Genomic DNA, 27,449 nt, shown 5'->3' on the forward strand with positions numbered 1-27,449 from the left:
GGACTTGCGCTTTTTAAGCAAAATCTTGAAAACCTAAGCAACCCCTAAAAATTTTTTTAGTTTTTTGATTTTTCTCATCTATAAACATTGTAGTATCAGAATCCGCAAAAACTTCCGAGGTGTAAGCACCTTCCATTTAAAATTGTTTCAAGAGCACCGTGTGTATATACCCACGTTAGCATAAATGCGGAGGGTATAAAATCTGCTTCAAATGTTGATTTTTGACCTTGATTAACTTTTTTGCACACATAGAATCTATGGGGATTTTTAAAACTTATTTTGTTATGGTAAAACCCTAGCTTGAAATTTTTGTTATTTGCCCGCTATTTAAATATATGCATTAACCCATTAATGCATGAAGTTGCCTTTTTATTCATACTTTTTGTTTGTTTTAGAAAATTTTGCTAAAAACGTGAAAATAGCTGAAATCGGGCGGTACCGATATATGGGGGCTGTTCCAAACCGTAGACCTATGACCATCATTTTTTGTGGAGAAGTTTCTTGATCACTAAGAACCCAAAATGCAAAATTGTAGCTAATTCGGCCAGATCATGTAGCTAAAAACGTCAAAATACTGAAAGTCGGGCGGTACCGTTAAATGAGGGCTATAAGAAAACGTCAACCTATGTCCATAATTTTTGATGGAGAAGTTTCTTGGTCACTGGGAACCCTAAAGGTAAAATTATAGCTAATTTTGTCTGAAAATGTGGCTAAAAACGTCAAAATATCAGAAATCAGGCGGTATTGTTATATGGCGACTATACCAAAACGTGGACCGATATAGCGCATCTTCGAACTTGATCTAAGTTCAGATAAAAAATGATTATTTTGATGAGTTACAAACGGAATGACAAACTTAAGATACCCTCCATATTATGGTGGAGGGTATAAAAATGCGTATTTGTTTTAAATTCATTATTTGGTTCATAACTACTCCTATGAATATTGAAAATACCCTGTAACATTAAACGTAATAAATGACATATGTATGTAAGTATTTATACAAAGTTGTTTATATACATCCATATATTACAAAGTTGAATGAAAATATTATTACTAAAATATATATGTACATATATATAAATATATGTTAATATACATATATTACAAAATTGAATGAAAATATTATTACTAAAATATATGTGGCTGAATATTGCGAAAAGACTTGTTTTTGGTGTCGAAAACGGCAAAGTGCGAAAATGGGTTAAAATAAATAATTTTCGGTTTATACTGTTTTATAAGATAATATTATGCATTAATTGTCGATGGGTCATTTTTTTATTTTTGTCATTACCGTAGTTAGAAAATACGCACGGATTTCTTGGATTTAAATGTGCAAATCTTATTTTTTTTTTTTAAAGATAAAAATAATTTTAATACAGACTAAAAAAATTAACATACCTATACCATCAATTTGGAAATTATAATATAAATAACGGAAAAAATACTCAGCACGGGAATGAAAAATTTTCGGGAACATGCACAAAAAACACTAAACACTTCAACAGTTCTCAAACAACTGACTATATTTTGTCACTTCTGTCGTTTATCTTTAAAACTAACGGGAATTGTCGTTACTTTGACACATTACATATAAAGAAAAAATCGGTTTAAAACATTTTTTTAATAAACACATTGGCGCACGGAAATGACCAAAAAAATTGGGACACGACTAAAATGTCTCAAAAACATAATTTAAAAAATAAAATTATATTTATGAAATCAAAATTGACTTGGTTCATTCTTCTAGAATAACTCGGCGTACTTCATTTATATAATATATTTTGATAAATTAATGAATACCAGCCCCCCTATTCTGTAACTTTTTAACAACTTCACTCATTGTTTATTTTACAACAATTTCATTTGTTTGTTTTGTAGTTGTTACAAAAACAAAAGAAATTTTAACAACTTTTCAATCGACAAAACGATTGGGGACACGGCACGGTAATGACGTTTTGCACACATTTTTTGCATATAAATATGTAAAATATTTTATTTTGATTTTCGGGCCTCGTTAAAGGACATTTTGTTCTACTTATTCCGTGTCTACAAATTTAATTTTTTCAATATGCCTCGGGACCCAGAAACCAATCTTTTCGCAACATTCACCCATGTACATATTTTTGTTGTTTCACTTACAATAACAAATTATTAATATTAATTAGCGTTCTTGGCGAGACGCTTATGGTAATTGTGGTGGTAGTGGTGGTAATTATACAACCCTGTTTCGTAATTTTTTGTTTATTTTTTGCTTTACAAAAGGTAAATTTGTTTGACATTTAGTTTAGTAAATTGTTTACTTATTTGTGTCTTTAAAACCAGTCTCTAGTTGTTGTTGTCAATAGTGAAAACTCTGAGTTTCCGCCATACATTGTGTTTCATACACTCGATATACTGTCTTCCACACCATTGCTGTAGGGCTGACCTAAACCTAGGGTATTGGACAAATTATTCGTTGCACGATAACCATTCCGTTGGGATGAAAGAGGTGTTAGCGTTTGATGTTTTACTCCGTTTGTGGCACTGGTTGTACTGGATCTTTTCATTGCAGCCACACCACCGCTGTGGTTGTCATAACTAAGGACAATGGATACAGCTTGGCCCTCACTAACCACAACACCACCCCCGGTGTCACTGGTACTGCTGATTGAATTGTCGTTTTGTATTATTTCGGTGGAATGGTTGTGGTACTGCTGTTGATTGTCGTCATCATCCACAGCACCACTTCTTATTAAATTGTGAAAATGACGCCTGCTGCCAGCACCATGTATATACGATCGTTGATTCGGATGAGGACTTCTGAGTGAGGCTGATTTCCTTACCAAACCGTGTGTCAGCGTTCCACCGCAATTTGTTGGTGTTTGCAGCAAGCCAATATTCTCTTTGTAGCTACTACCCGTACTTGCGCTGCGATAATAACTGGACTGGCGATATGTTCTCACTTGGCGGCCATTGCAATCGATTTGTGTCACAGCAGTCAACATGGAGGGGGTCCTTTGTGAATCGCCTCTGAAAGTATATCTAATGTTTAAAAAAAGTACAAAGCAACAAAACGAACAAAAAAAATAAAGGAGCAACAAAATGTGAGGACATGGATAGGATGTTGGGTGACATGGAAGCGGGAGACAGAGAGAGGTAGTGTGTTGATGTTTGTTTCCGTGGACATTTATATAAATAAATTATATGTGTGGACAAATTGGACAAAAACATAAAAAGTGTCTGTGCTAAGTAAGGAATCATCGATGTCCAACTATATGCAAATTTGTAACCAACCTGTTGAGGCTATAGTTGCCATTGTTGTTGTTGCCCTTTTTGCTGGTCTTGCGCTTCATGGGACACAGATGGAAGGCTCCGTATATGAGGGGATTAACCAAACTGTTTGACATGCCAAAAAAGAATATGGCCGATTGTAAGTCCTCACCAAACTGCAAAGAAAAAAAGACGAACACATTTATTTGTTTATTCATATTTAACTTATATTTATTATATTTGTAATGAGTTTTAATGACACTTTTGTATGGAATTTATGCTTGACAATTCAAAAATAGGTATTTTCTACCTCACTTCTTCGGCCCATTGTCAAACCGAGGAGGATTTTAAATTTATCAACAGATTTTGTCTGTAACCTTTCTTTTCTCTTACGGACTTTGTCGGATCTAATTATAAAAACTTATATGTTTTAGTTTTTCATGGCGGTTAATTCTCACCATTTAAGGAAATTTGTAAATATATCGTTTTTCTTGGTCGAGGGCGCCGTCTGTATAGGGGATTACTATCAAATTTGGCGACTTGTACCATATTGACAAGTCCCACTCCCAGCCCAATATTTAAAAAAAATCTAATTTTTTAAGTGTCACGCTATCTATTAATATGTTTCTATATGTTTTCCCGGCCATACGCGGAAAATTTTTTATACATGTAGTACTCACTATTACCTTCTACCTGTACATTCTCTGACAATTTCAGGAAAATCGGTTCAGAAGTTTTTGTAGAAAAAAAATTAAATTGAAAATTGAAATAAGTGGGCGTGGTCAAATTTTCTTTCCATAAAAACCTATGTTGGGTTATGGCGAACATTTAAAAAAACAAGAATTATCCAAATCGGTCCAGCCGGGATCAACTGATGCCATTACCGACGAACGACATTTGATTTTTATTTATATATGTATGTAGATAAAGTAAATAAATAACTCGGACCAAAAAGTCGAAAAAGTTTATAAAAGATGTACATACGTTCCAGGATTCTCCGAAAGATTTTCTCATTCAAATCTTTACAATCATCAACAATACCGACTGGCCACAAAAAGCAACAATACCAACAACAATTTCTTTAGCCGCACAAAAACGAAAGTTCCAATCGAAGACAGATCAAACGTTGTATACAAAATCAAATGTAATGGTGACTCGACCAACCTATGCCCCAAGGTATATGTTGGCACAACTAAGACGAAGCTAAAAACTAGGATGAGTGGTCATAAGTCTGACCAAAAAGCGAAACACAAACCTTTGGAACAGAAAACTGCTCTTGCAGCACATTGTGCAACTACGGGGCATACTCCAAATTTCAAGGATGTACAAATTTTAACACAAGAACAAAATTATAAACGCAGATACATGCTTGAAATGCTCCATATCATCAACGTGCCAGTAGAGAAGAGAATAAATTACAAGATGGACACAGAACACTGTGCACAAATTTACAGAAATACAATAGAAAAATACAATAAAAAACTTTAGTTGGAAAATACTCAAGTCAGAAAGAAGATGTGTCGGACAGCTTGTTGTGCAGAAAGATAAAATTAAATGTAATTATCGTTTAATAATTTATGTTTTGGTGTTTATATATTTATACAAATTTTGTTATTTGTTTTTTCTTTTATAAAGTGAAAATCCCTGATGATGACTTTCAAAGAAAGTCGAAATATTGGTACAATAAAAATTAAATAAAAAACAAACCCACTGTTTTTTATTCATTCTGACCTAAAGCCAAACAAAAAGCAACAGTGTAAATAAATAATATCGAAATAAATAGCATTAGCAGCAATGGCTATCAGCCAAAAAGAACACATTTAACGAATTATGTGTTATTGTTATTACCATTGTTTTGAACTGCTGTTTGCTTGTTCTATTTTTATAAGGTGTTTACATTTGTCCTGTATTATATGACAATCATTAGAGGTTTGTTTTTTCCCAAATGTCTAGACTTAACCAAATTAAATTCTCATGGCCCGAAGGTAGTTCAGATGACAAAAAATGTGTGCCACATTTATAGCGTGTTTTTTTTGTGACAACCAACGCATATTCTTTTCAACCATAATGTGTTGGAAATTTTTATATAAAAAATAATAATAAAACTGTTGTAAAAAAGCTTTAAATTAGGCCTGTGCACTAGGCCGGGGCGATTTGAAAACCTTAATGAGCCCTTCGCGTTTCTGATTCCTGGGAGTGAACTGAGCAAAAAAGTCCACTGGACCATATATCTACCTTGAAAATCGAGCCTCCCGATTTTGACTTTAAGTTTTTATTGACGTTTTTTGGATATTTTCGCATATAACAGCCAAACCACTGAGATTTTCGATCCAACACAAAAACAAACATTGTAGCCAAGACAGTAATTGAAAACTCTCTAATACATCGCAAAAGCATTGGAACGCTCCTTCAGGTAGTTTTGCACTTAAGAATGTGCAAACTTTTCGGAGAATGTCGATAAATGACATTGTGTTACAAAATTTGACCCGAAAAATATTCAAGTATTTTGATGCAAAATTATATGGTGTTGGGATCCATGGACAACGACAATGCCTTTAGTTCGTTTGTATCACTTCGTTTTATTTTTTTTATAACGGTAAAGGTAGTGAAAATCTGGGTTTCTAACATTTTCAAATTTAAACGGACATATCTTCTTTTTATACCCTCAGCCTTTAGGCTAAGGAGGGTATATACACTTTGATACGATGAAAATGTGCCTCATTGAAATAATGGTTTTAGACCCCAAGTATGTTTGGACGAAATGTGTTTCAGACAATTTGGAGTCGATCTAGCCATGTCCGTCCGTCTGTCTGTCTGTCCTGCTGGCTGGAGCGCACGATAACTCTCGAACGGATGAACCGATTCGGTTCAAATTTTGGCTTTCGTAATATTTTGCCCAAACTTAGTTTAAGTTCGAAGATGAGCTACATCGGTCCACTCCTTCCGGTAGCTCCCCCACAAAAGTTCGAAAATGTTCGGAAAGTTTGTGCGCACGATAACTCTTGAAGGGAGTGACCGATTTGGTCCATACTTTGTACAGTGTAAACTTTCTACCAGAGTAATATGAGGTTCCAATATGGTCTCAATAGGTCCACTCCTTCGGTTACCTCCCACACAAAATTTCGGAAAAATTCAGTTTAGGGCCATCTCTCGAATCGCTTTGATTTTTGTTTTAGCAACTTGTTTGTATTCACTGCCCTCCATACGACTGTACAAGTTTCATCAGGGGCAAGTCCATACTTCCTGAGAAAATAGCATGAAAGTTGCAAAAAACCCCTATGACACCGTGTAAGGTGGTTGGAGCGCACGATAACTCTCGAACGGATCAGCCGATTCGGTCCAAAATATGGTCTTAGTAATATTTTGTCCAAACATAGTTTAAGTTTGAAGATAAGCCATATCGGTCCACTCCTTCAGGTACCTCCCCCACAAAGGTTCAAAAATGTTCGGAAAAATTGTTCGTACGGTAACTCTTGAAGGGAGTGGTCGAATTGGTCTATACTTTACACATCCTAATATATCTACCAGATATAGATCAGGTTCAAAATTTCGGATAAGTTCACTTTAAGACCTGATATCGAATCACTTGGATTTTTGTTGAAGCAACTTGCTTTGTTGAGCAAACAGCCCGAAGAGTGTAAAAACCCCCTGTGGTACCATATGTTGCGGCTGGAGATCCACTTCCATAACGGTCAACGTCGATCCATTCCTTTTAGTATCTCCTCCCCAAAACTTTTGATCTTTAATCCTAATCAAAATTTTTGTCTGTTCAAACGCCCAACATTTTTAAAACACCCTAAATACATACGTATTTTGGGAAAAAAATTTTTCAATATACACAGGCTGAGGGTATATCTCTGTCGGCAAAGCCGACTGATACTTTTTTTACTTGTTTTCACAACGGATTTCTATTGATCCTTCTTCGTTTTAAAGGTGTGAATAATATCTTTCGAACAAGTTATTATTTTTTAAATCGGTTAACAAATGGCTAAGTTAAGTCTGAAAACCCCCACAAAAAACTATAACTGAATTTCTCATAATTTTCAAAAATATAATGTTTTTTTGTGTTGTTCAATAATTATTTTCAAAATTATGAGAAATTCAGTTATAGTTTTATTCTGGCGGTTTTCAGACTTAAACCACTATAACTTAGCCATTTGTTAACCGATTTAAAAAAATAATAAGTTGTTCGAAAGATATTATTCACACCTTTAAAACGAAGAAGGATCAATAGAAATCCGTTGTGAAAAAAAGAAGATATGTCCGTTTAAATTTGAAAATGTTAGAAACCCAGATTTTCACTACCTTTACCGTTATAAATAAAATAAAACGAAGTGATAAAAACGAACTAAAGGCATTGTCGTTGTCCATGGATCCCACCACGATATAATTTTGCATCAGAACACTTGAATATTTTTCGGGTCAAATTTTGTAACACAATGTCATTTATCGACATTTTCCGAAAAGTTTGCACATTCTTAAGGCCAAAACTGCATGAAGGAGCGTTCCAATGCTTTTGCGATGTTTTAGAGAGTTTTCAATTACTGTCTTGGCTACAATGTTTGTCTTTGTGTTAGATCGAAAATCTCAATGGTTTGGCTGTTATATGCCAAAATATCCAAAAAACGTCAATAAAAAACTTAAAGTCAAAATCGGGAGGCTCGATTTTCACGGTAGATATATGGTCCAGTGGACTTTTTTGCTCAGTTCAATCCCAGGAATCAGAAACGCGAAGGGCTCATTAAGGTTTTTTTCCTTCCACACAAATCGCCCCACCCTACTGTGCACACCAATACATACATTTTTTGTGGTTGTGTTTTCAAACAGAGAACCCAGCCAGCAATTGGGAGTGAGTGAGTCACTTCCTCTATCAGAAGTAATCGCATTCTGAACTTCTATTCTAGAAAATAGCGATCCTTTATCATTTTACAATAACAATTGCATTGCTGCCCCTTTTTGAACTTTTTGAATAACTACCTAGTGTCAGAAAAGGAGATCGAAATTCTATTATTGCTTTTTTACACTTACAATGCTACTACTTACGACTATCGCATGGGCAGACACTTTCTCTGGTCAATGCAGACACTTCGATTGTTTACGTTCATTTGAGGCGTGTACAACCTTAAACTAATATAAGTCTATCTGGTGTTTATAAGGTACGGTGGTGCAGTGGTAAGCATGTTCGCTTTGCATTCTTAAGGTCATGGGTTTGATTCCCAGGCCAGGCAACATAACATTTTTAAAAGTACAAAAATTAATGAACATGGCAATTTCATCTAAGGATAGTTCTTTAAAAACGTATGTAATTTAGAAAATTAATTAGAATAGTAAAAAATAAAAATTAAAAGAATAACAACAGATAAAATGAAAAACGAACAAAAATGTTTTTTTTTCGTCACAACCAATTTTATCGCTAAAAGTACTTCTAGGAAGTCTCGAAAGCGGCATTCACAAGTAGTGTCGTGGACGTGGTTCATTTCTTCCCGAACGGTGTGCCTACTTCAATTAGAATGCGAGATCGCGGATGTATATTTCTATCGCCTGGGAGTGACTGCTTCGGGTAATGGGCGATAAAAAATGCTTGCTGGGAACATTTAAATAAATGCATTTATCAAACCAAACCCAGCAAGCTTTTTTTATCGCCCATTACCCGAAGAAGTCACTCCCAGGCGATAGAAATGCACATCCGCGATCTCGCATTCTGATTGAAGTAGACACACCGTTCGGGAAGAAATGAACCACGTCCACGACACTACTTGTAAATGCCGCTTTCGAGACTTCCTAGAAGTACTTTTAGCGATAAAATTGGTTGTGACAAAAAAAAATTATTTATTTTGTTTTTTATTTTTTCTTTTTTTTTCTTTTTACTTTTTTATTATTCTAATTATTTTTCCAAAGTACCCAAGGTTTTAAAGAACTATTCTTAGTTGAAATTGTCGTCTACATTAATGTTGTAATTTTAAAAATGTGATATTGCCTGGCCTGGGGATCAAACCCATGACGTTAAGAATGCAAAGCAAACATGCTAACCACTGCACCACCGCACCATATAAACATCGGATAGACTAATTTCTTATATTAGTTCAAGGTTGTACACGCCTCAAATGAACGTAAGCAATCGAAGTGTCTGCATTGACCAGAAAGTGTGTCTGCCCACGCGATAGTCGTAAGTAGTAGCATTGTTAGTGTAAAAAAGCAATAATAGAATTTCGATCTCCTTTTCTGATACTAGGTAGTTATTCAAGAAGTTCAAAAAGGGACAGCAATGCAATTGTTATTGTAAAATAATAAAGGATCGCTATTTTCTAGAATAGAAGTTCAGAATGCGATTACTTCTGATAGAGGAAGTGAGAAACTCACTTCCAAATGCTGGCAGGGAAAACAAATGTTCTCTCTTCTAATTGTGTGAGTGAGCAAATTGACATACACCGACAGCACGTGGGACCACAATTGAACACTGCTACATTTCATGACCGAACTACCTCTAATTTCACGTTTGGGGTTCCTAGTGGTCACAAAATAACGGTATCTCCCAATTTTCGGTTTTTTTTTGGATTTTAGCTAAAATTTTTGTGGTCACAAAACTTCTTCACAAAAACATTGGTCCACACTTTGATTATATAAGGTTCCCGATTGAATACATTTTTTATGATTTTTTTTACCTTATTTAGGTATAAGTGGTCACAGAATATCTGCTCCTAAAATTGTGGACAGGAAAGAAAATTATTATTCTGTTTTACTTCAGAATATTTTATGGTGGAGGGTATAACAAGTTCGGCCCGGCTGAACTTAACACTTTTTTACTTGTTCTTTCTATCCTCTGACTACACATAGTACCAAATTACAGCAATCTTTATTCGAAAATTTTACAAAAAATTCTGGAAATACATAAAATTGGACAATATCGATTCATGGAGGATAGACTAAAATCTACATATATATGGGCATTGTAAGCGGGAACTGTTGTTTTTCAAAACTAACTTTTTCGATAAAATGAAAAGTTTTAGCACGAATCACCAAGGGATTTTTTTTAATATTTGCGTTTAAACTGTGGTCAGTTTAAGGTTAAACAAGTTAAAAATCATTAGGTTTTTCTATTTTTATACCCTCCACCATGAAATACTCTGAGCTAATATGGAATTATTATTTTTCTTTCTGTTGCGAACACAATTTTAGCTGGAGAAGTTTCTTGATCACTGAGAACCCTAAATGCCAAATTATAGTTAATTCGGCCAGAACATGAAGCTAAAAACGTCAAAATACCGGAAATAGGGTTTGTTATGGTTTCTATAAGAAAACGTGGACCTATGCCCACAATTTTTGGTGGAACAGTTTTTTGCTCACTGGGAGCCCAAAATGTCAAATTATAGCTAATTCGGCCAGAACATGTAGTTAAAAACGTTAAAATACCGGAAATTGGTCGGTACCGTTATATGGGGTTGCCTAAGAAAAACTTCTCATTGAGGATTTTTCTTTGGTCACTCTTATATTTCGAGCCGACGATTGATGTTTTGGTATAAACAGTTTTTTGTTGAAGAAGTTATTGAAAAATAACTTCTGTGGAGAATATCCACAAACAAGAAACACGGAAAGTTATGAGATCCCATGGCGAGGATCGAAACTAGTCTTCCCTGTCTTACCCCTTGGGGAACAATGCGTGTAACGATCAAGGTTAGTTACAAAAACAGATTTGAAATGACGATTTTTTCTTTAGTCTTACTTACTTAGCTGACCCATTACACAACATTTGTTCCATAGACCGAACTAAGAAAAGATCTCCAATTCTCTCTGTTTCGTGCTTCGTTTTTTGGAATACCGCGCCTTTTCATCTCTTCATCCACTTGTTTGCGGCATGTACTCTTCGGCCTGCCAATTCTGCGTGCACCGCCATGTGGCACGAATTTATACGCCTTTTTAGCGGGTTCATCATCGCTCATTCTATTATATGGTCTAGCCAACGCAACCGCTGCATCTCGATACGTTTAAGAATATTGATGTCGTTGTATAGCAGATACAGCTCGTGGTTCATACGACGTCGATATTCACCGTCAACGCAGATCGGTCCGTAGATCTTTCGAAGAATTTTTCTCTCAAACGAGCCAAGCACTGCCTTATCTGCTTGCGCAAGTACCCAGGCTTCGGAACCATACATCAGCACGGGTATTATCAGTGTTTTTTAAAGCGTTATTTTTGTTTGAAGAGTTGTGAATTTGTTTTTAAAGTGCTTACTTAACCCAAAGTAGCATCTGTTGGCCAATACAATTCTTCTTTTTATTTCACAACTGATGTCGTTTGTTGTGTTTACGGCGGTGCCGACTTTAGCAGATTCTCCTTCGACCTTCATAAAGGTATCGGTTACTTCTTTTACCGATCGTCCCATGATGTCTATATCATCAGCATAAGCAAGTAACATGTGGCTATTGGTGTAGATTGTGTCACTTTTTTACGTTTGCCTCTCGTATAACCTTTTCTAGCAGGATGTTGAAAAGATCACACGAAAGGCTGTCTGCATGCCTGAAACCTCTTTTGGTACAAAACTCTTCGGAGAGGTTCTCTGCTATTTTAACTGAAGATCTTGTGTCAGTTAGAGTAATTTTACAAAGCCGAATGAGCTTTACGGGGATACCAAATTCAGACATTGCTTGGAATACCTTTGAACGCAGCGGGCTGTCGAAGGCTGCTTTATAATCGACAAAAAGGTGGTAGGTGTCGATCTGCATCTCTTGGGTCTTCTGCAGGATTTGCCTCACGGTAGATATCTGGTCAATGGTGGACTTGCCAGGTCTAAAGCCGCATTGGTATGGTCCAATTGCTTCGTTGACCATGGGCTTTAGTCGTTCGCACAATATCCCTGACACTATCTTGTAGACGATAGGGAGAAGACTTATGCCCCTATAGTTAGAGCATAAAGTCTTATCTCCTTTCTTATGGACGGCACAGGATGCTCAGGTTCCAATCGCCGCGTACGCGTTCTTCCTGCCAGATGGAGCTAACTAGCTGATGCATGCACCTTATCAGCGTGTCGCCTCCGATTTTAAACAGCTCGGCTGGTAGGCCATCAGCTCCTGCTGTCTTATTATTCTTCAGCCGGATTATTGCTGTCTTTACCTCATCTTGGCCGGGTGGTATACATTCAAACCATCTTCTGGGATTGGATCTGTGGTATCTTCGTCGACTTCGCTACTATTGGATACCAACAGTTTGGAAAAATGCTCTTTCCATATCCTTAACACACTTTCTATATCAGTTACCAGATTACCTTGCTGGTCTCTACAGGAGGTTGTGCCAGTTCCAAAGCCATCTGTTTGATGTTTCACTCTTTGGTAGAATTTTCGGACTTCATTCTGTCTCCTGTACATCTCGATTTGTTCACACTCTCGCTTTTCCATCTCTCTCTTTTTCCTGCGGAAAAGACGTTTCTCCTCTCTACTTTTCTCCCGATACGTCTCTCGTGCGCTACGCGTTGCTACTGATTGTAAAATAGCCCTATATGCCGCAGTTTTCTCTTCGGTAGCAGCACGACACTCCTGGTCATACCACGGATTCCTTGGTGGAGGTCTCTGGTATCCAGGTACTGATTTTGCGGCTGTTTGCATGGAGTGGGCAATATTTTGCCATTGTCCTGATATGTTATCGGGACGAGGAGTGCATTGATTAAGCAGTTGGGCCAGTTGAGTGGAATATGCTGTGGCTATCTGTTGTGATTGCAGCTTACCGATGTCCAACTTCCGTGTTGTGTCTGTTTGCTACGTTTAATCTGGTACGTACCTTTGCTGCAACAAGGTAGTGGTCGGAGTCTATGTTTGCACCTCGGAACGATCGTACATCCAACACGCTTGATGCATGTCTTCCATCTATCACAACGTGATCAATTTGATTTCTTGTTCTTTGATCTGGCGACAGCCAGGTGACCTTATGAATAGCGAGATGCTTAAATCTGGTACTGCTAACTACCATGTTTCTTGCAGCTGCAAAGTCTATCAGCCTCATACCATTGTCAGATGTTTCACTGTGGAGACTGAAATTCCCGACTGTTGGGCCAAAGATACTCTTCTTTCCAATTTTGGCATTAAAATCGCCTAGTATAATTTTAATGTCATAGGCAGGGCAACGGTCATAAGTTTCTTCTAAGCGCTCGTAAAATATACCTTTTCCTATTTATATACCCAACTTCTATAAATTCGGTTTCAAATTTGCCTATGCTTTGTCTAGATTCTGTAGATATTATAGCAGCAAAAAAAGGAACAAAAACATATCGCTAAAATGTTATTCGAAATATATTTGTTGTTTCGATTTGAAAACATATTTTGGAGTTTTCGAACTATTTCGCTAAAATCCCATAAAATAACACTGTGCTACAGTGAAAATTTGCAGGGGTTCTGATGCATAAATTCGGTATTGTGGGAGTCCATGGAAAACGAAAATACCTTTGGTTTCTTTGGGCCACTTCGTTTTTTGATTTTATAACGGTAAATGTATATAGTTTTAGAATACGGTTTCGAAAATCATTTTATGTCGAATACTGTCAGATATTATGAAGAACAATGAAACTGTAAAAGTTTTCATACTGCGTACTATCTGCGTACGACTGAAATTCTACGCTTACTATGAACGAGTGTTACGGTTTCCAAAATTGCAAAAATAATGATTTTTACTTCTAGAAAATAATATGTCTTTACCGAAGGATCCAAAATGAGTACAAAAATGTCAAAAGAATGAAGTAAATTGTCCAGGAAAGAACGTGAAAAATGTTTCCGCAACGACTGCGATTACTAAAACCCTTTTGATATTTTTTTTACTTAAAATTTTAAATTTGCTTTGTTTGAATAAATATTTATAGAAAACAAGTAAAAAAGTATCAGTCGACTTTGCCGACAGAGATATACCTTCAGCCTATGTGAATTGGAACTTTCATCTACGGACAGATCGAATGTATTTAGGGTCTTTTCAGAATTTTGTGGCACTTTTTGGACATTTGAACTTGCCTACAAAAATGTGGATTAGGATTAAAGTTCAAAAGTTTTGCGGAGGAGGGAATGGACCGACGTAGTGCATTACGGAAGTGGATCTTATTTTGAGAGTCATATCTTTTCGATAGATATCGCGCCCACTAGTCATTTCAGTGGGTTATAGTACACCTGTTGCATGGACTTGTCCACGGAAAACATATTATGGCTGTACATCATCGTTACAAATTTCCAAAGGATCTCCCAACAGACTCTAAACTGCACTTAGACACAAATGTTGAACTTTTGTAGGGGAGGTATCCTAAGGGGAGGACCGATATGGGCCATTTTAGAAGTTAAACTAAGTTTGGAAAGAAATATGACGAAGGCCAAATTTTGGACCAAATCGTTCTATCAGTTCGAGAGTTATTGTACTCTCCAACTACTACAACATATGGTGCCATAGGGGGTTTTTTTACAACTTTCGGGCTGTTTTCCCAAGAAGGATGGACTTGCCACTGAAAAAACTTTTACCGTTGTAATTGAGACAGCGATTGCAAGTTGCTTCAACAGAAATCAAAGTTAGTCAAGAGCAGGTCCTAAAGTGAACTTATCCGAAATTTTGTGTGGGAGGTACCTGAAAGAATGGGCAAATATAGTCCATATTCAAACCTGATCTATATCTGGTAGATATATTAGGATGCGTAAAGTATGGATCAAGTCGGTCCGTTCCTTCAAGAGTTTTTGAACTTTTGTGGGGGAGGTACCGGAAGGAGTGAACCGATATGGCTCATCTTCGAACTTAAACTATGTTTGGACAAAATATTATGAAGGCCAAATTTTGGATCGAATCGACAGATCCGTTCGAGAGGGGGTTTTTTGAACCTTTCTGGCTATTTTCTCAGGAAGTAGGGTTTTGCCCCTGATGAAACAACAAAATTGTAATATTGTCACAAGTTTCTAATATGCTCTGAAATGCCGCGATTTGATAACAAACTGGTCCAGAATGGTTTGATTTTAAATTAGACTTTAAAAAAATACAAATTTTAATAAAAAACGTTTTTCACGCTCTAAACGGCTATGTGATGGTATTTATGATTAGACATCGGATTTTGCATATTTGCATATTTTTTAATAATAAAGATACGAAGATTCTGATTGGACCAAAATTCGTTTCAAAGAAATCTAAATTCAATGGCAGGGTCATATTTTGTATTTATTTTGCATATTTGCATATTTTGCATATGCACAAAATATGCAAAAAATATGCAAAATATGCAAAAAATATGCAAAATATGCAAAAAATATGCAAAATATGCAAAAAATATGCAAAATATGCAAAAAATATGCAGAATATGCAAAAAATATGCAAAGTATGCAAACAGTTTTTGGACGAAAATCGTCATAAAAGTCGTAGAATTGACAGTTAAAGTTGGGAAAAATCATCAAAGTGTCCTAAATTAAACTTGTTGGCCGTTTAACGTCGCTTTTTAGCAGATTATTATGCCTTAACCACAGTGTGGATATAAAAATATGGTTATATGTATATTGTAATACATTTTTTTTATTATTTACCTATTAAAAAATATAAAATTTGTTAAAATGTCAAATATTTTATTTAAAATTCAATATTTTCTTTGTCTTAATTTGTTGCATTAGTCTGGTTTTAACTCAAAGGGAAAACATCGATGTCGGATTTTTTATGCGGCACTCCCCTAAAGTGTTCAGTTGGGTTAGATTTTAAGATTGTTAAAGTTTGAGCACAATTGGAATATGTTAACACATGCCACTGGGTCCTCGTAGTTATGAAAATCTCGATTTTTTGGCTATTTAACGACTTCAGCTACCCATATCTATGAAACGGTTAAAACTATTTGCCCGTGTTATGCATTAAATTAAATGCCATACTATTCTTAATATTTCTTGTCGAACAACAAAATACGTAAGTAGTACTGAATTCAAGATAATAAAGCCAATGTCCCGAAAACGCCTTAGGGTGAAAATGGAGTCTATTGTGAAAAAACCCTTTTTACAGCGTTTAATTTAACTTGCTTTTGTGTCTGTTTAGTTCAAATGTAGTAACTTATTTTCCACACAGTTGTAGTTGACCAATCGAACAAAAACTTTGCACACTTTTCAGACTTGGATGACAATACATGAATATGAAACCAAAACCAATATGGGTCCATTTTTTCTTAGAGCCCCCATATAGCGGTACCACCCGATTTAAAGTATTTTAAGGATTCTGTTTAAATTTTTAAGCCGAATTGGCTATAACTTGGCATTTGGGGTTCCCAATGGTACAGAAACTTCCTCACTAAAAATGTTGGACTCAGGTCAAGGTTTTGGTATAGCCCCTATATAACTGTACAACACGATTTCAGGTATTTTAAAGTTTTTATCTACATTTTCGGCATAAATTGGCTATAATTTTGTTATGAGGTTCCCAGTGGTCAAAAAAATTAAATGCTGAAAAGTTAAAAATAAAAAATAGTTAAAAAAATAAGTTACAGTGTTTTATTTACAAAAGCACATAAAACTAGAAAATAATTTTAATGATTAAGTCTCTCAAATAAAAGGCTTGCATTTGAATTAAAAATTGTGGCAATATTAAACGGCCACCAGCGTTTTATTTGAGAGAATCCATCATTAAAAATTATGTTCTAGTTTTAAGTGTTTTTATAAATAAAACATTGTAACTTAATTTTTTAAATTATTTTTTATTTCTTCCCATATTATCAATTTTTGGGAATGAAAACAGATGTCTTTTACATTTTGTTCATATTTAAATTTATTTAAGTGACTGACATAATGTGATTTTGGAGACATCTGGGTAAAGATGACTACTTGGTGATGAACTCGACTCCTTGCTCTGCTATGTCGTTCACAACTTTCAAGTTGTTTAACATCATTTACCCTTCCTGGTAATTAATGTTCTGCGGTCAAGTTACTGGATCTTTTTCAAGAAATTCGGAGTTAATGCTTAATCTCTTTAACAACAAGTAAGTATACCCTGTAATTACGCCAGGTAGACTTTTTCTGGAAATTGCGGCAGTTGTTCTTTTGTTATACCCCGGTTACACTTAGCCGGATTAACCCAGTGGGTTTGGATTTCAAATATCAATTCGATAGCGCAAACGTCAAATAAATCCTCTCGAATTGGGTTAACCCGGCAAAAAAAACTCTAGTGTAACCGTACTATTAGTTTGGTTTTTTTCCATCTTCTTCTGTTTGCTTTGTTAAGATTTTTGTTGCATTTGGCTCTTTACGGTGGTTTGGACTATCAGATCTGGCCAACAAGTTCAGGACTAAGATACCACAGATGATTTGTTATTTCCTTTATCTGATATTTGTTTGTATTTCAATAAATCTTCAATGCTGTTAGGTCTTTTTTTTGCACCTAAAAAATATTTCTGAATTTCGTTTTCACTATTTGTTGTATTAAACTCAATCTATTGTCTCTAATCCTTTTCAACCTATTGATTATGTGTACCCAATCCATCCAATATTATATTTACATAACCATTATCTTGTTCCTTATACGTTTTGTAAAATCAATAACCCACACTCTCTTTTATAACACTCAGTTGTTGTCGTTTTATACAAAATAAATAAACAAAATAAGAAACGTTCTGGGCGCGTTAAACCGGGCTCGAAAGATGAAAACACAAAGTGCTTCTACGACCTCTTGTTCTTGGGAAGTCAGCTGGGAAGTAGTTTTAAAACATTCTCCCCTACATCGAACTTGGATTTGTCGCAGACTATTCTTATAGAAATCGCGTGAATATGTTTGGTTGATGTCCGGATGTGCTGCCAAACTTGCAGTCAAAAATCCCTCTCAACAATACATCTTATAAATCTGTACGCAGGTACAGATGCTCTCGACTTAACATCTGCTCAAGCTGTTAAGACCCCATTATTCTAGGCATTCGTACACTGCTAAGTCTTGTTTCTCCCCTGAGCTACTGTCAGTTTCAGGAACGCCCAGGAGTTGTTCTTTACCCCCATACCAGATGATACCAGAACAGCAACCCGTTCTTCCTGCACTGTTTTGGGAATACCTGGTAATAGTTTTCCATGCCAGTGCACGCAAATAGCCTTGTTTTAGGGTATCTTCCTTGAAGTTGTTGCTAGTATTTTTCACTGTTTATTCTCCGTAATAAACGGATAAAGCTTCTAAAGATCATATATTTGTTGGGGTCATCTCTGAGAGCTTCTAGTGTAGATAAAATGATATGACTAACGTTCCTATAGGACACTTTACAGGGATCCAGCAGCAATGACAATTTCATAGTTAGGAGTTTTTGTTGAAGCTGCGCTTGATTATTTTCGGGACAGATGGTTCTTCAGATTCTACGAAGCGTTTTGCATCAAAAGAAGACCTAGACCTCATTGAAAATCTATTGAAATACGAAAACATAGACAGAAAAAGGAAATAAAAAAATGATAAATCACCTGTGGTATCATAGTCCTGAACTTGTTGGCTTGGCATTGTTTGATCTGACAGTGCAAAACACCGTAAAGAGTCAAATGACGACAAAAATCTTAACAAAGCGAAGATGGATACTTCTCCGGAAATATTCGACCCAGACTTACGAAAGAACAACTGTTCGAAATTCATAAAAAATCACATTAACTCCGAGTCGAGCTCACCACAGATTACAACCAATTAATTACAAAGGACTAACAACTAAAACAATGCGTTCTCCAAGTAGTCGGCTATACCAAGATAGGCTCCATTTTCGCCCTAAGGCGTACGTGGTCACGTTAATCGGGACACTGGCTTTCTATCTCGAATTCAGTAATACTTACGCATTTTTTTGAATATAAAATAAACAGAATGGCTTCTAATTCAATGCATAATACGGTCAAATAGCTTTAACCGTTCCACAGATATGGGTCGCCGAGAGAGACGAGATTTTCATAACTTCGAGGCTCCAGTAGCACATGTTGTTAACTTATTCCAATGGTGCTCAATTGGCAATCTTAATCTTAAATCTATCTAAAATCTAATCTAAGTAAACAGTCTAGGCGGCACCCCCACCTAAAAAAAATCCCACATCGATTTCTCCCCTTTGAGTTAAAACCAGCCTAAAGCTACAAATTAAGACAAAGAAATATTGAATTTACATAAAATAATTGATATTTTATCAAATTTTATATTTTTGCATAGTTTAACAATAAAAAATAGTACTACAATACAATATACCCTACACCACACCGTCGTAAGAGGTATCAATAACATAATAATCTGCCAAAAAATCGACGTTAAATGGCCAACAGTCTTAATTTAGGACACTTTAAAGTGTTTTTGATGATTCTTTCCAACTTTAATTGTAAATTTTACGACTTTTATGACGATTTTCGCTCAAAAACTGTTTGCATATTTTGCATATTCTGCATATTTTTTGCATATTTTGCATATTTTTTGCATATTTTGCATATTTTTTGGCATATTTTTTGCATATTTTTTGCATATTTTTTGCATATTTTTAATATGACCCCAAATATCGAAAAATTGACGCTCAAAACGCCTAGATCCAAAATTTGAGTCCAAACGGATGAGAAATAAAAAACATGCAAAAAAGTGCAAAAAGTTATAACCCTACTGTACATATGTAAAAAGTTTCCAAGAAAGCGACTTAGTACGCGAATTTGCCATTTTTTTTTTTTGCAGATTTCTCTATTTTCAATGTATCTATATCCACCGTTTTAGTGGATGGAATCGAACGCGGAAGGGCTCATTAGATCCGTCGCGTAAAAAAAACTTCTACTTTGAAGCCAACACAGTTTCCACGTAAATTAATTTTAATGGTCGACATTCATTTTAAAGAATCTTAGCCATACTATATAGAATATGTTAACAGTTCGCAAATTCTGAAATTGAGAAACTCGGATTCGTCGATTGTTAAATATTTTTGGGTTTTACCATATGTGTGTGTAGCTATCAAAATAGCTATGTTGAGCTTTTATTTAATAATAATCAGAATTATATCACAGTGTGAAACAACTAATTGCAATTGTGGCCTTTAATTCAACCGCTAATTTAATTGCGCGTGCATGCAAATAAAACTTAATATTAAAAATATGTACACTCGTATGTACATACATATGTATGTATGTAGGTATTTACATATTTTGCTCACTTGTATTTATGGTATAAGTGATTTTGAGAAACCAAAACTCTTTGTTATTTGAGTATGAATTCATACTCGTACATTGTTGAATAAATCCTGGAAAATATTGCACAAGAAAAAAAACTTTTATGGATTATATTTTTCAGCCTGAATGGACTATAATTATGCGTTTCATGTTAAATCATGCACATATTCAATGATTATTTTAAAAATTTGCTGCTTTATGAATTTAAATGCAAACAACAATAGCAACTGTTTGTTACTTTCGCTGGCCATTATTTTCCCTTTATTAAATAAATCCATATTAAGAACGCAATTAAACTAAATCCAACTAAGTTAATTAATATTCAAAGTCAATGTAAATATCTACATATGTATGTAAAAAGAAAGTCAATGAAATAAAGAGAACCTTAATTAGTTTAGTATTTGCAATATAGAACGAATGTCGGGTTGGACTTTAATACAACCACACCCATATGTACATATGGATTTATGTATAAATATGAATACGAATCTGCCATGCTTTGTAAATACATGCCAACATTGAAATATAAAATAATTTATACGAATAACAATTTTACTGGAAAATGCTTAAGTTTTGCCCATTATTCCATTACCAATCACCGCTTTGAAACGCTGTATAGTCTATTATACGTGTGGACGCAAATCGTGGGAGGTATTCAGTAACAGGGTCTCGAAGCTATGTTGATTGAAATAGGAAGTTCCACAAAAACCTCTATCCTTCTTATATTCCACCACATTTATGCGAATCACATTTTTGAAAGGTTTAATTCCTATTTAATAATAGGGGACTGCTGAAATGAGGGTGCTATATGAATCCAAGTTTAGAACAATTTCAAACGCTAGCTACGCAAGATATTTGGGTCGAGTGCATATTCAAGTCTTCAGCGCATGTCATAGCTATCTGCGACAAGTTGAGAAGTAGTAACAAGGCATACAGTTAGTCGAAAGTTTATACATCGTAAATTTTTTTCAAACGTACATCGAGTTCCCAATTCAAAATTTTCACTTAAGTGCAGTTCGAGGAGCGTTTTGAAATTTTTACCGATGGTAAGTGCTAACTATGGTTCAGTTTACAGCGATATAAGGCATTTCGTCGGCAAGTTCAAGTTTCCAGGCAAAATGACCCAGAAGCTCAACAAATTGTACGCTGACCTACAAAATTACGGTTTGGTCTTATTTGGTGCTAAAAGATTTTAGCCAGAAATTTGTCTGTATAGATCCAAGTCTTGATATATCCCCATAGAACGGCACCTCCCGATTTTCTGAATGTTTCAGACACATTATCTTACCGAAATTGCTAAAAATCGTTAAGGTTTAAACCCTTCCCCCAGAAATTTGTCAGTATATGTTCACGTTTTTGTATAGCCCCCATTGAACGATACATCCCGATTTTCGTTATTTTGAAGGTTTCATCCACACCATCCTACCTAAATGGCTGAAATTTGGTATTTAGTCTTCCCTGAGGCTACAAACCTTTCCCCCAGCCCACGTGTTGATATAGGTTTCGGCTAAAAGTTGGCATTTGGTTTTATTTGCACGGTGCGTCTTAACTTATTTTAAATGGAAGCAGCGTACACCTGGGAAGTTTTTACAGATTCTGAAACTACAATGCTCCCGGAGGGACTTTCAAATAAATCGCGATTTAAGTTCACATTTTTAGGGGTTATTTAGGTTTTCACGATTTTGCTTGGAAACCGTGAGTCCTATGTAAATGGTCCTAAAGAAATTGTAGCTGTGAAAATTCTCCACAAGATTGGCCTTTATGATATTTACGTAGGTTTTACCGTTTTTGAGATATAGAAGCTCAAATTGAGACAATGCACTGACTGTGTCGCCTCCTTATAAAACAATATCATGCTCAGTGCGCCTTAACTAACTCTTGATGAAAACCGCTTACACATGGGAAGATTTCGCGGATTCTGAGGTTTTACCGTTTTTGAGATATAGAAGCTCAAATTGAGACAATGCACTGACTGTATCGCCTCCTTATAAAACAATGTCATTACTGCAATTTCCCAAATTAAACTTATATATCTTGAAAATGGTACAACCTAGGAAAAAATAAATCATCCAATGTTGTAGAGAATTTTAAGAGCTTCAACATTTTCTTTAGTCCCATTTCGATATGACTTGCGGTTTCCAAGCAAAATCTTGAAGACTTAAGATAAAAACCTAAATGTTTGAACTGAACCTCGATATCTCAAAAATGGTAAAACCTACGAAAAAACATAAAGATCAGTCTAGTAGAGAATTTTCACAGCTACAACATTTTCTTTAGACTCATTTCGCTAAGACTTGCGGTTTCCACGCAAAATCGTGAAAACCTAAAAAATCCCTAAAATTGTGAATTTTGATCGCGATTTATTTTTTATTTTTCTTATCTATGAACATTGCTGTTCATTATCCGCGAAATCTTCCCATGTGTAAGCGGTTTTCATCAAAAGTTAGTTAAGGCGCACTGAGCATGATATTGTTTTATAAGGAGGCGATACAGTCAGTGCATTGTCTCAATTTGAATTTCTATATCTCAAAAACGGTAAAACCTATGAAAATATCATAAAGGTCAATCTTGTGGAGAATTTTCACAGCTACAATTTATTATATAGGACTCGCGGTTTCCAAGCAAAGTCGTGAAACCCCAAAAACCCCTAAAAATGTGAACTTAAAACGCGAATTATTTGAAAATCCTTCCGGCGAATTTTTTTGTTTCTTGATATTTTTCATCTATGTGCATTGTAGTTTCAGAATCTGCAACAACTTCCCAGGTGTAAGCACCTTCCATTTAAATTTGGTTATGGCACACCGTGTTTGGGGCTAACAGATTTTGCTCCAGAAATCGGTCACTATTGTTTCACGTTTTGATATTGCCTCCATAGGCAATTCCGATGTTCGGCATTTTGAAGGCACATATTGTCTTACAGAAATGGCAGAAATTTGAATGTTCGGTTTTATTTAGGGCTAAAAACGCTGCCCCAGAAATTTGTTAGTATAGATCCACGTGCCGATATAGTCCCCATAGAACGATACCTCCACATTATCTTACCGAAATTAAATATCGTATTTAGTCTCCTTTGAGGCTACAAAACTTTCCCCGGAAATTTGTCAATATAGGTCCACGTGTTGTTATAGCCCCTTAGAAGGGTACCACCAGATTTTTGGTATTTTAAAGGTTTTCTCATTATCTTATCAAAATGGCTGAAATTTGGTATTTAGTCTTCGTTGGGGGCATAAAATTTCCGACCTGATAGTAATTGGTATAGGTTCATGTCTTCATATAGTCTCCACAGGATTATCCTTCCCGTTTTTCGGTACTTTTAAGGTTTTAGAGCCATTATCACACCAAAATGGTTGAAATTTTGTTTTTAGTCTTCGCAGGGGATATAAAACATTTCAGAATAGATATGTTGGTCCACGCCTTCATATAGACCCTATAGAATGGTATATCCAGATTTTCGGTATGTTGAAGGTTGTGGCCACAATAATCCCGCGAAATGGCTGAAATTTGGTATTATTCTTCGTTTGGGGTATAAAACATTCCCCCAGAAAATTGTCAGGACAGTTCCACGCTTTAATACAGAACCCCATAGAACGGTACCTCCCGACTTTCGGTATTTTGAAGGTTCTGCCCACAATAATCCATCGAAATGGCTGAAATTTGGTATTTAGTCTTCATTTGGGATATAAAACGTTCCATATGAAATTTGTTGGTATAGGTCCACGCCTTCATATAGCCCCAATAGAACGGTATCTCCCGATTTCCGAAGGTTGTGACCTCAAGGTTGTGACCTCAATATTCCACCGAAATGGTTAAAATTTGATATCTAGTCTTCGTTTGGGGTATAAAACATTCCCCCTAGAAAATTGTCAGGACAGTTCCGCGCTTTAATACAGCACCCCATAGAACGGTACCTCCCGACTTTCGGTATTTTGAAGGTTCTGCCCACAATAATCCATCGAAATGGCTGAAATTTGGTATTTAGTCTTCGTAGGGATATTCAACTTTCAATTTGTCGGTATACGCATTCATACAGCCTACATAGAACGGTACCTCCCGATTTTCGGTATTCTGAAGTTTGTGGCCACAATAACCCACCGAAACGGTTGAAATTTGGTATTTAGTCTTCATTGGGGGTATTAAACTTTTCCCTCTACATTTTTCGGTATAGGTCCATGCCTTCATATAATCCCCATAGAACGGTACCTCCCGATTTTCGGTATTCTGAAGTTTGTGGCCACAATAACCCACCGAAATGGCTGAAATCTTGTATTTAGTATTCGTTGTGATTATAAAACTTTCCATCTGAAATTTGTAGGTATAGGTCATCGCATTCATACTGCCCCCATAGAACGGTACCTCACAATCATTGGTATTTTGAAAGTTGTGCCTTCACGCACTATGTACCATCGACACTCATTACATAGTAATTAGTAAAGGTGTAGGCGGAGTTATAACGGGTTATTTGGCTAATGTGGCAAGCTCAAAAATTTTTGTTGGGCTTACATCTATGACCAATTTTGTATTTATTTAAATTAGGAGCAACTTATTAAACAACTTAAGTAAATGTCCTACACAAATTAATTCTGTTGTTAAACCGGGATCCCTTCTAAAAAAACTACACAAAGGTGTTTCTTGCTTATAGTGCACTGTTTTATTAAAATAAAAAAATATTCTTAACAACTAAGTAGTAAAATATGACTTAACCTAACTTAGAGTAGTGTGCAGAAGAGAGAGGAAGAGTGCATAAATGTTTACGAACGCATCTGGCATACAATCTTATGGAGAGATCATAAAATACTTCGTAATCTCACATGTGGCAAGCAATCACGCTACACATGGTTTTCAGTCTGCAGCATAGATTACATCCAGTAATCTGACTCAGACATTCCTCATGTTGTGACCTTCAGTCTGCAGCATAGATTACATCCAGTAATCTGACTCAGACATATGTACCTCATGTGGCAATGGAAATACTAATATTATTTTATTCTAACGACCTCCTATGATAAGGCGGTTTGCTTACCACATATTCATTTTTCAAGTCGACTGTATTAAAAATAGATTCCTGCTTAACTAAAATATATTTTGGCGCTACACACGCAACCCTCACTAAGGCATTCACTACCTTTATTATAAAATTATCCTGTTCCTACGTGAAAAGAGTTGTGTCTACAGATTTAGTTCACTTTCAAACTTAACGTATTTCTCGAATATTTCAATTTCTGCAGTTGACATAATAAATGTCATTAAACCTCAGTTTCAAAAAATAAACAAAACACACACATAAATTTCACCTGTGGTTGTGTATACATTGCGTAATGCCAGATTTATTTGCTTGTTAGTTTGGACAAAATCTTCATTTGGCAATCTATTTATGTCCATTCACCTATACATCAAATGTGATTATTCCTAAAAACAATATCAATCGTTTTTAGGAATAATCACATTTGATAAGAGAAATGGAGCAATATTATCAATTTAGTTCCAAAACTTATCTGGAACAAACTTGCATAACTTAGTAATCTAATTGTGTTGATTTATTTTCTTATACAATCTAAGTATCATTGTGGCATTGGGAACGACATGCGTTTGACCACAATGTTGCTCAATCCTCAATCTCATGATATTTACTAAATAGTTTATCAAGAAAAAGAAAATCAAAGAAAAACATAGAAAAAATTTATCTATGTCAATCTATTTATATTGCTTATAAATTACAACATGACTTTGTGACATTTCCATAGCTGCTAGGCTAAGATACGAGATGAGATATCCTTGGATGTAATAAAATCTGTTTCTCTGAATTTCTATTTTGCATGTTTATAGATTGGATTAACATGATTATTGAACTTACCCGTTTGTCAGGATTCCAAAACATGAAAATCAACATCATGACATTGTACGGTGTCCAACATATGAGAAAGGCTATTATAATGACCACAGAAATACGCAGGGATTTCATTTTCGCCTTGTGTATCAGACGTTGTCGATTTGTTTTACTCGGTGTTTTATTTGTGTAGTCGGCCAATTTGGAGCCTTGGAACATTTTTTCACTGCCTGAAAGAAAAAATGAAAAAGAAAACAACGTTCGTTCATTCGCAGAAAAAAAGAAGAAAAAAATATAATAATAATAAAGGACCAGAAATGACTGACAGACGGGTATTTTATGAAAAATCCTATCCACATACAGAAGTGTTTATGTGCGTGTGATATGGTCAGATTTTTGTTATTTCCCATACACGTAAACAATACAAAGGTGCTTATAACCGAAACCGTTTAACCGTTTTTTGGGAAAACCTGCATTTTGGTTAAGCAATATATAAGCTGTTTTTCGTGTGGGTTAACCACTTTTCGTACCATCAGCATTTATGCTAACGAGGGTATATACACTTTAATACGGGCAAAATTACCTTATCGAAATAATGGTTTTAGACCAAATGTGTTCTTCTTTGACACAGCAGTGCCGAAGTTTTTCGGCAATTTACACACATACGACCCGAATGCATAGAAAGAGCGTACGAAAAAGAGATAATGTTTTGATTTGTTTTTGTTTTGTAGCGTCCCTGTGGGGACGAAAATTCCAATTGTCGCAATTTAAGTAGTCCAGAACTAGTTCTAATCAGTACTAGTACAAATATTGGCCACTAAGTAATGCGAGGGGAACCAATTGTCACCTTTTTATCCCCAAGTAAACGAGGAGGCGTCAGTTGCGACTTAATTAACTTAACTTAAACGACGAGTAATTCACATTTACATTTTCTTCATAACTTTAATATAAATGAAGCATCCAATAACAGAAGCTAGTGCTGATGGAATGAATATCTTCGTTCATATTATTCATATTGTTCTGGTATAAAAAAGGAATACGAGGGAAATATGCAAATCGCCCTCTTCTTCTCTCTACCCGCTAGCAATTCCAATTGTCGCAATTTAAATAGTCCTAAACTAGAGGTAAGTGGTACTAGTTCACAATTGACCCATAAGTAATGCGAAGGGAACCAATTGACTCCTATATATCCCCAAGTAAACGACGAAGCGTCAGTTGTGTGACTATTTCCCACCACTTTTTTTTTTATAAAGTTTCATAAGTTG

General features: G+C 35.5%; 1 protein-coding gene across 3 annotated transcripts in view; it reads right to left on the bottom strand.

The window, feature by feature from the left end:
* The window catches only part of LOC141404301 (gonadotropin-releasing hormone receptor-like), a 262,725-nt gene that overhangs the window by 95,298 nt on the left and 139,978 nt on the right, over positions 1 to 27,449 (bottom strand). For 2 of the 3 annotated variants that reach the window (XM_073987770.1, XM_073987771.1), the window contains 3 exons: positions 26,212 to 26,414; positions 3,277 to 3,428; positions 1,346 to 3,012 (listed from right to left, as the gene is read on the bottom strand). In XM_073987770.1, the coding sequence (XP_073843871.1) occupies positions 2,382 to 3,012; positions 3,277 to 3,428; positions 26,212 to 26,414 (986 nt within the window). In that variant the 3' untranslated portion in view covers positions 1,346 to 2,381. Of the gene's footprint in view, positions 1 to 1,345; positions 3,013 to 3,276; positions 3,429 to 26,211; positions 26,415 to 27,449 lie in introns of those variants that run through there. The other variant, XR_012412985.1, reaches the window with a different exon arrangement.

The sequence above is a fragment of the Musca autumnalis genome, unplaced genomic scaffold (assembly GCF_047663935.1).
Source record: "Musca autumnalis isolate F117 unplaced genomic scaffold, ASM4766393v1 scaffold_4, whole genome shotgun sequence".
Taxonomy (NCBI): domain Eukaryota; kingdom Metazoa; phylum Arthropoda; class Insecta; order Diptera; family Muscidae; genus Musca; species Musca autumnalis.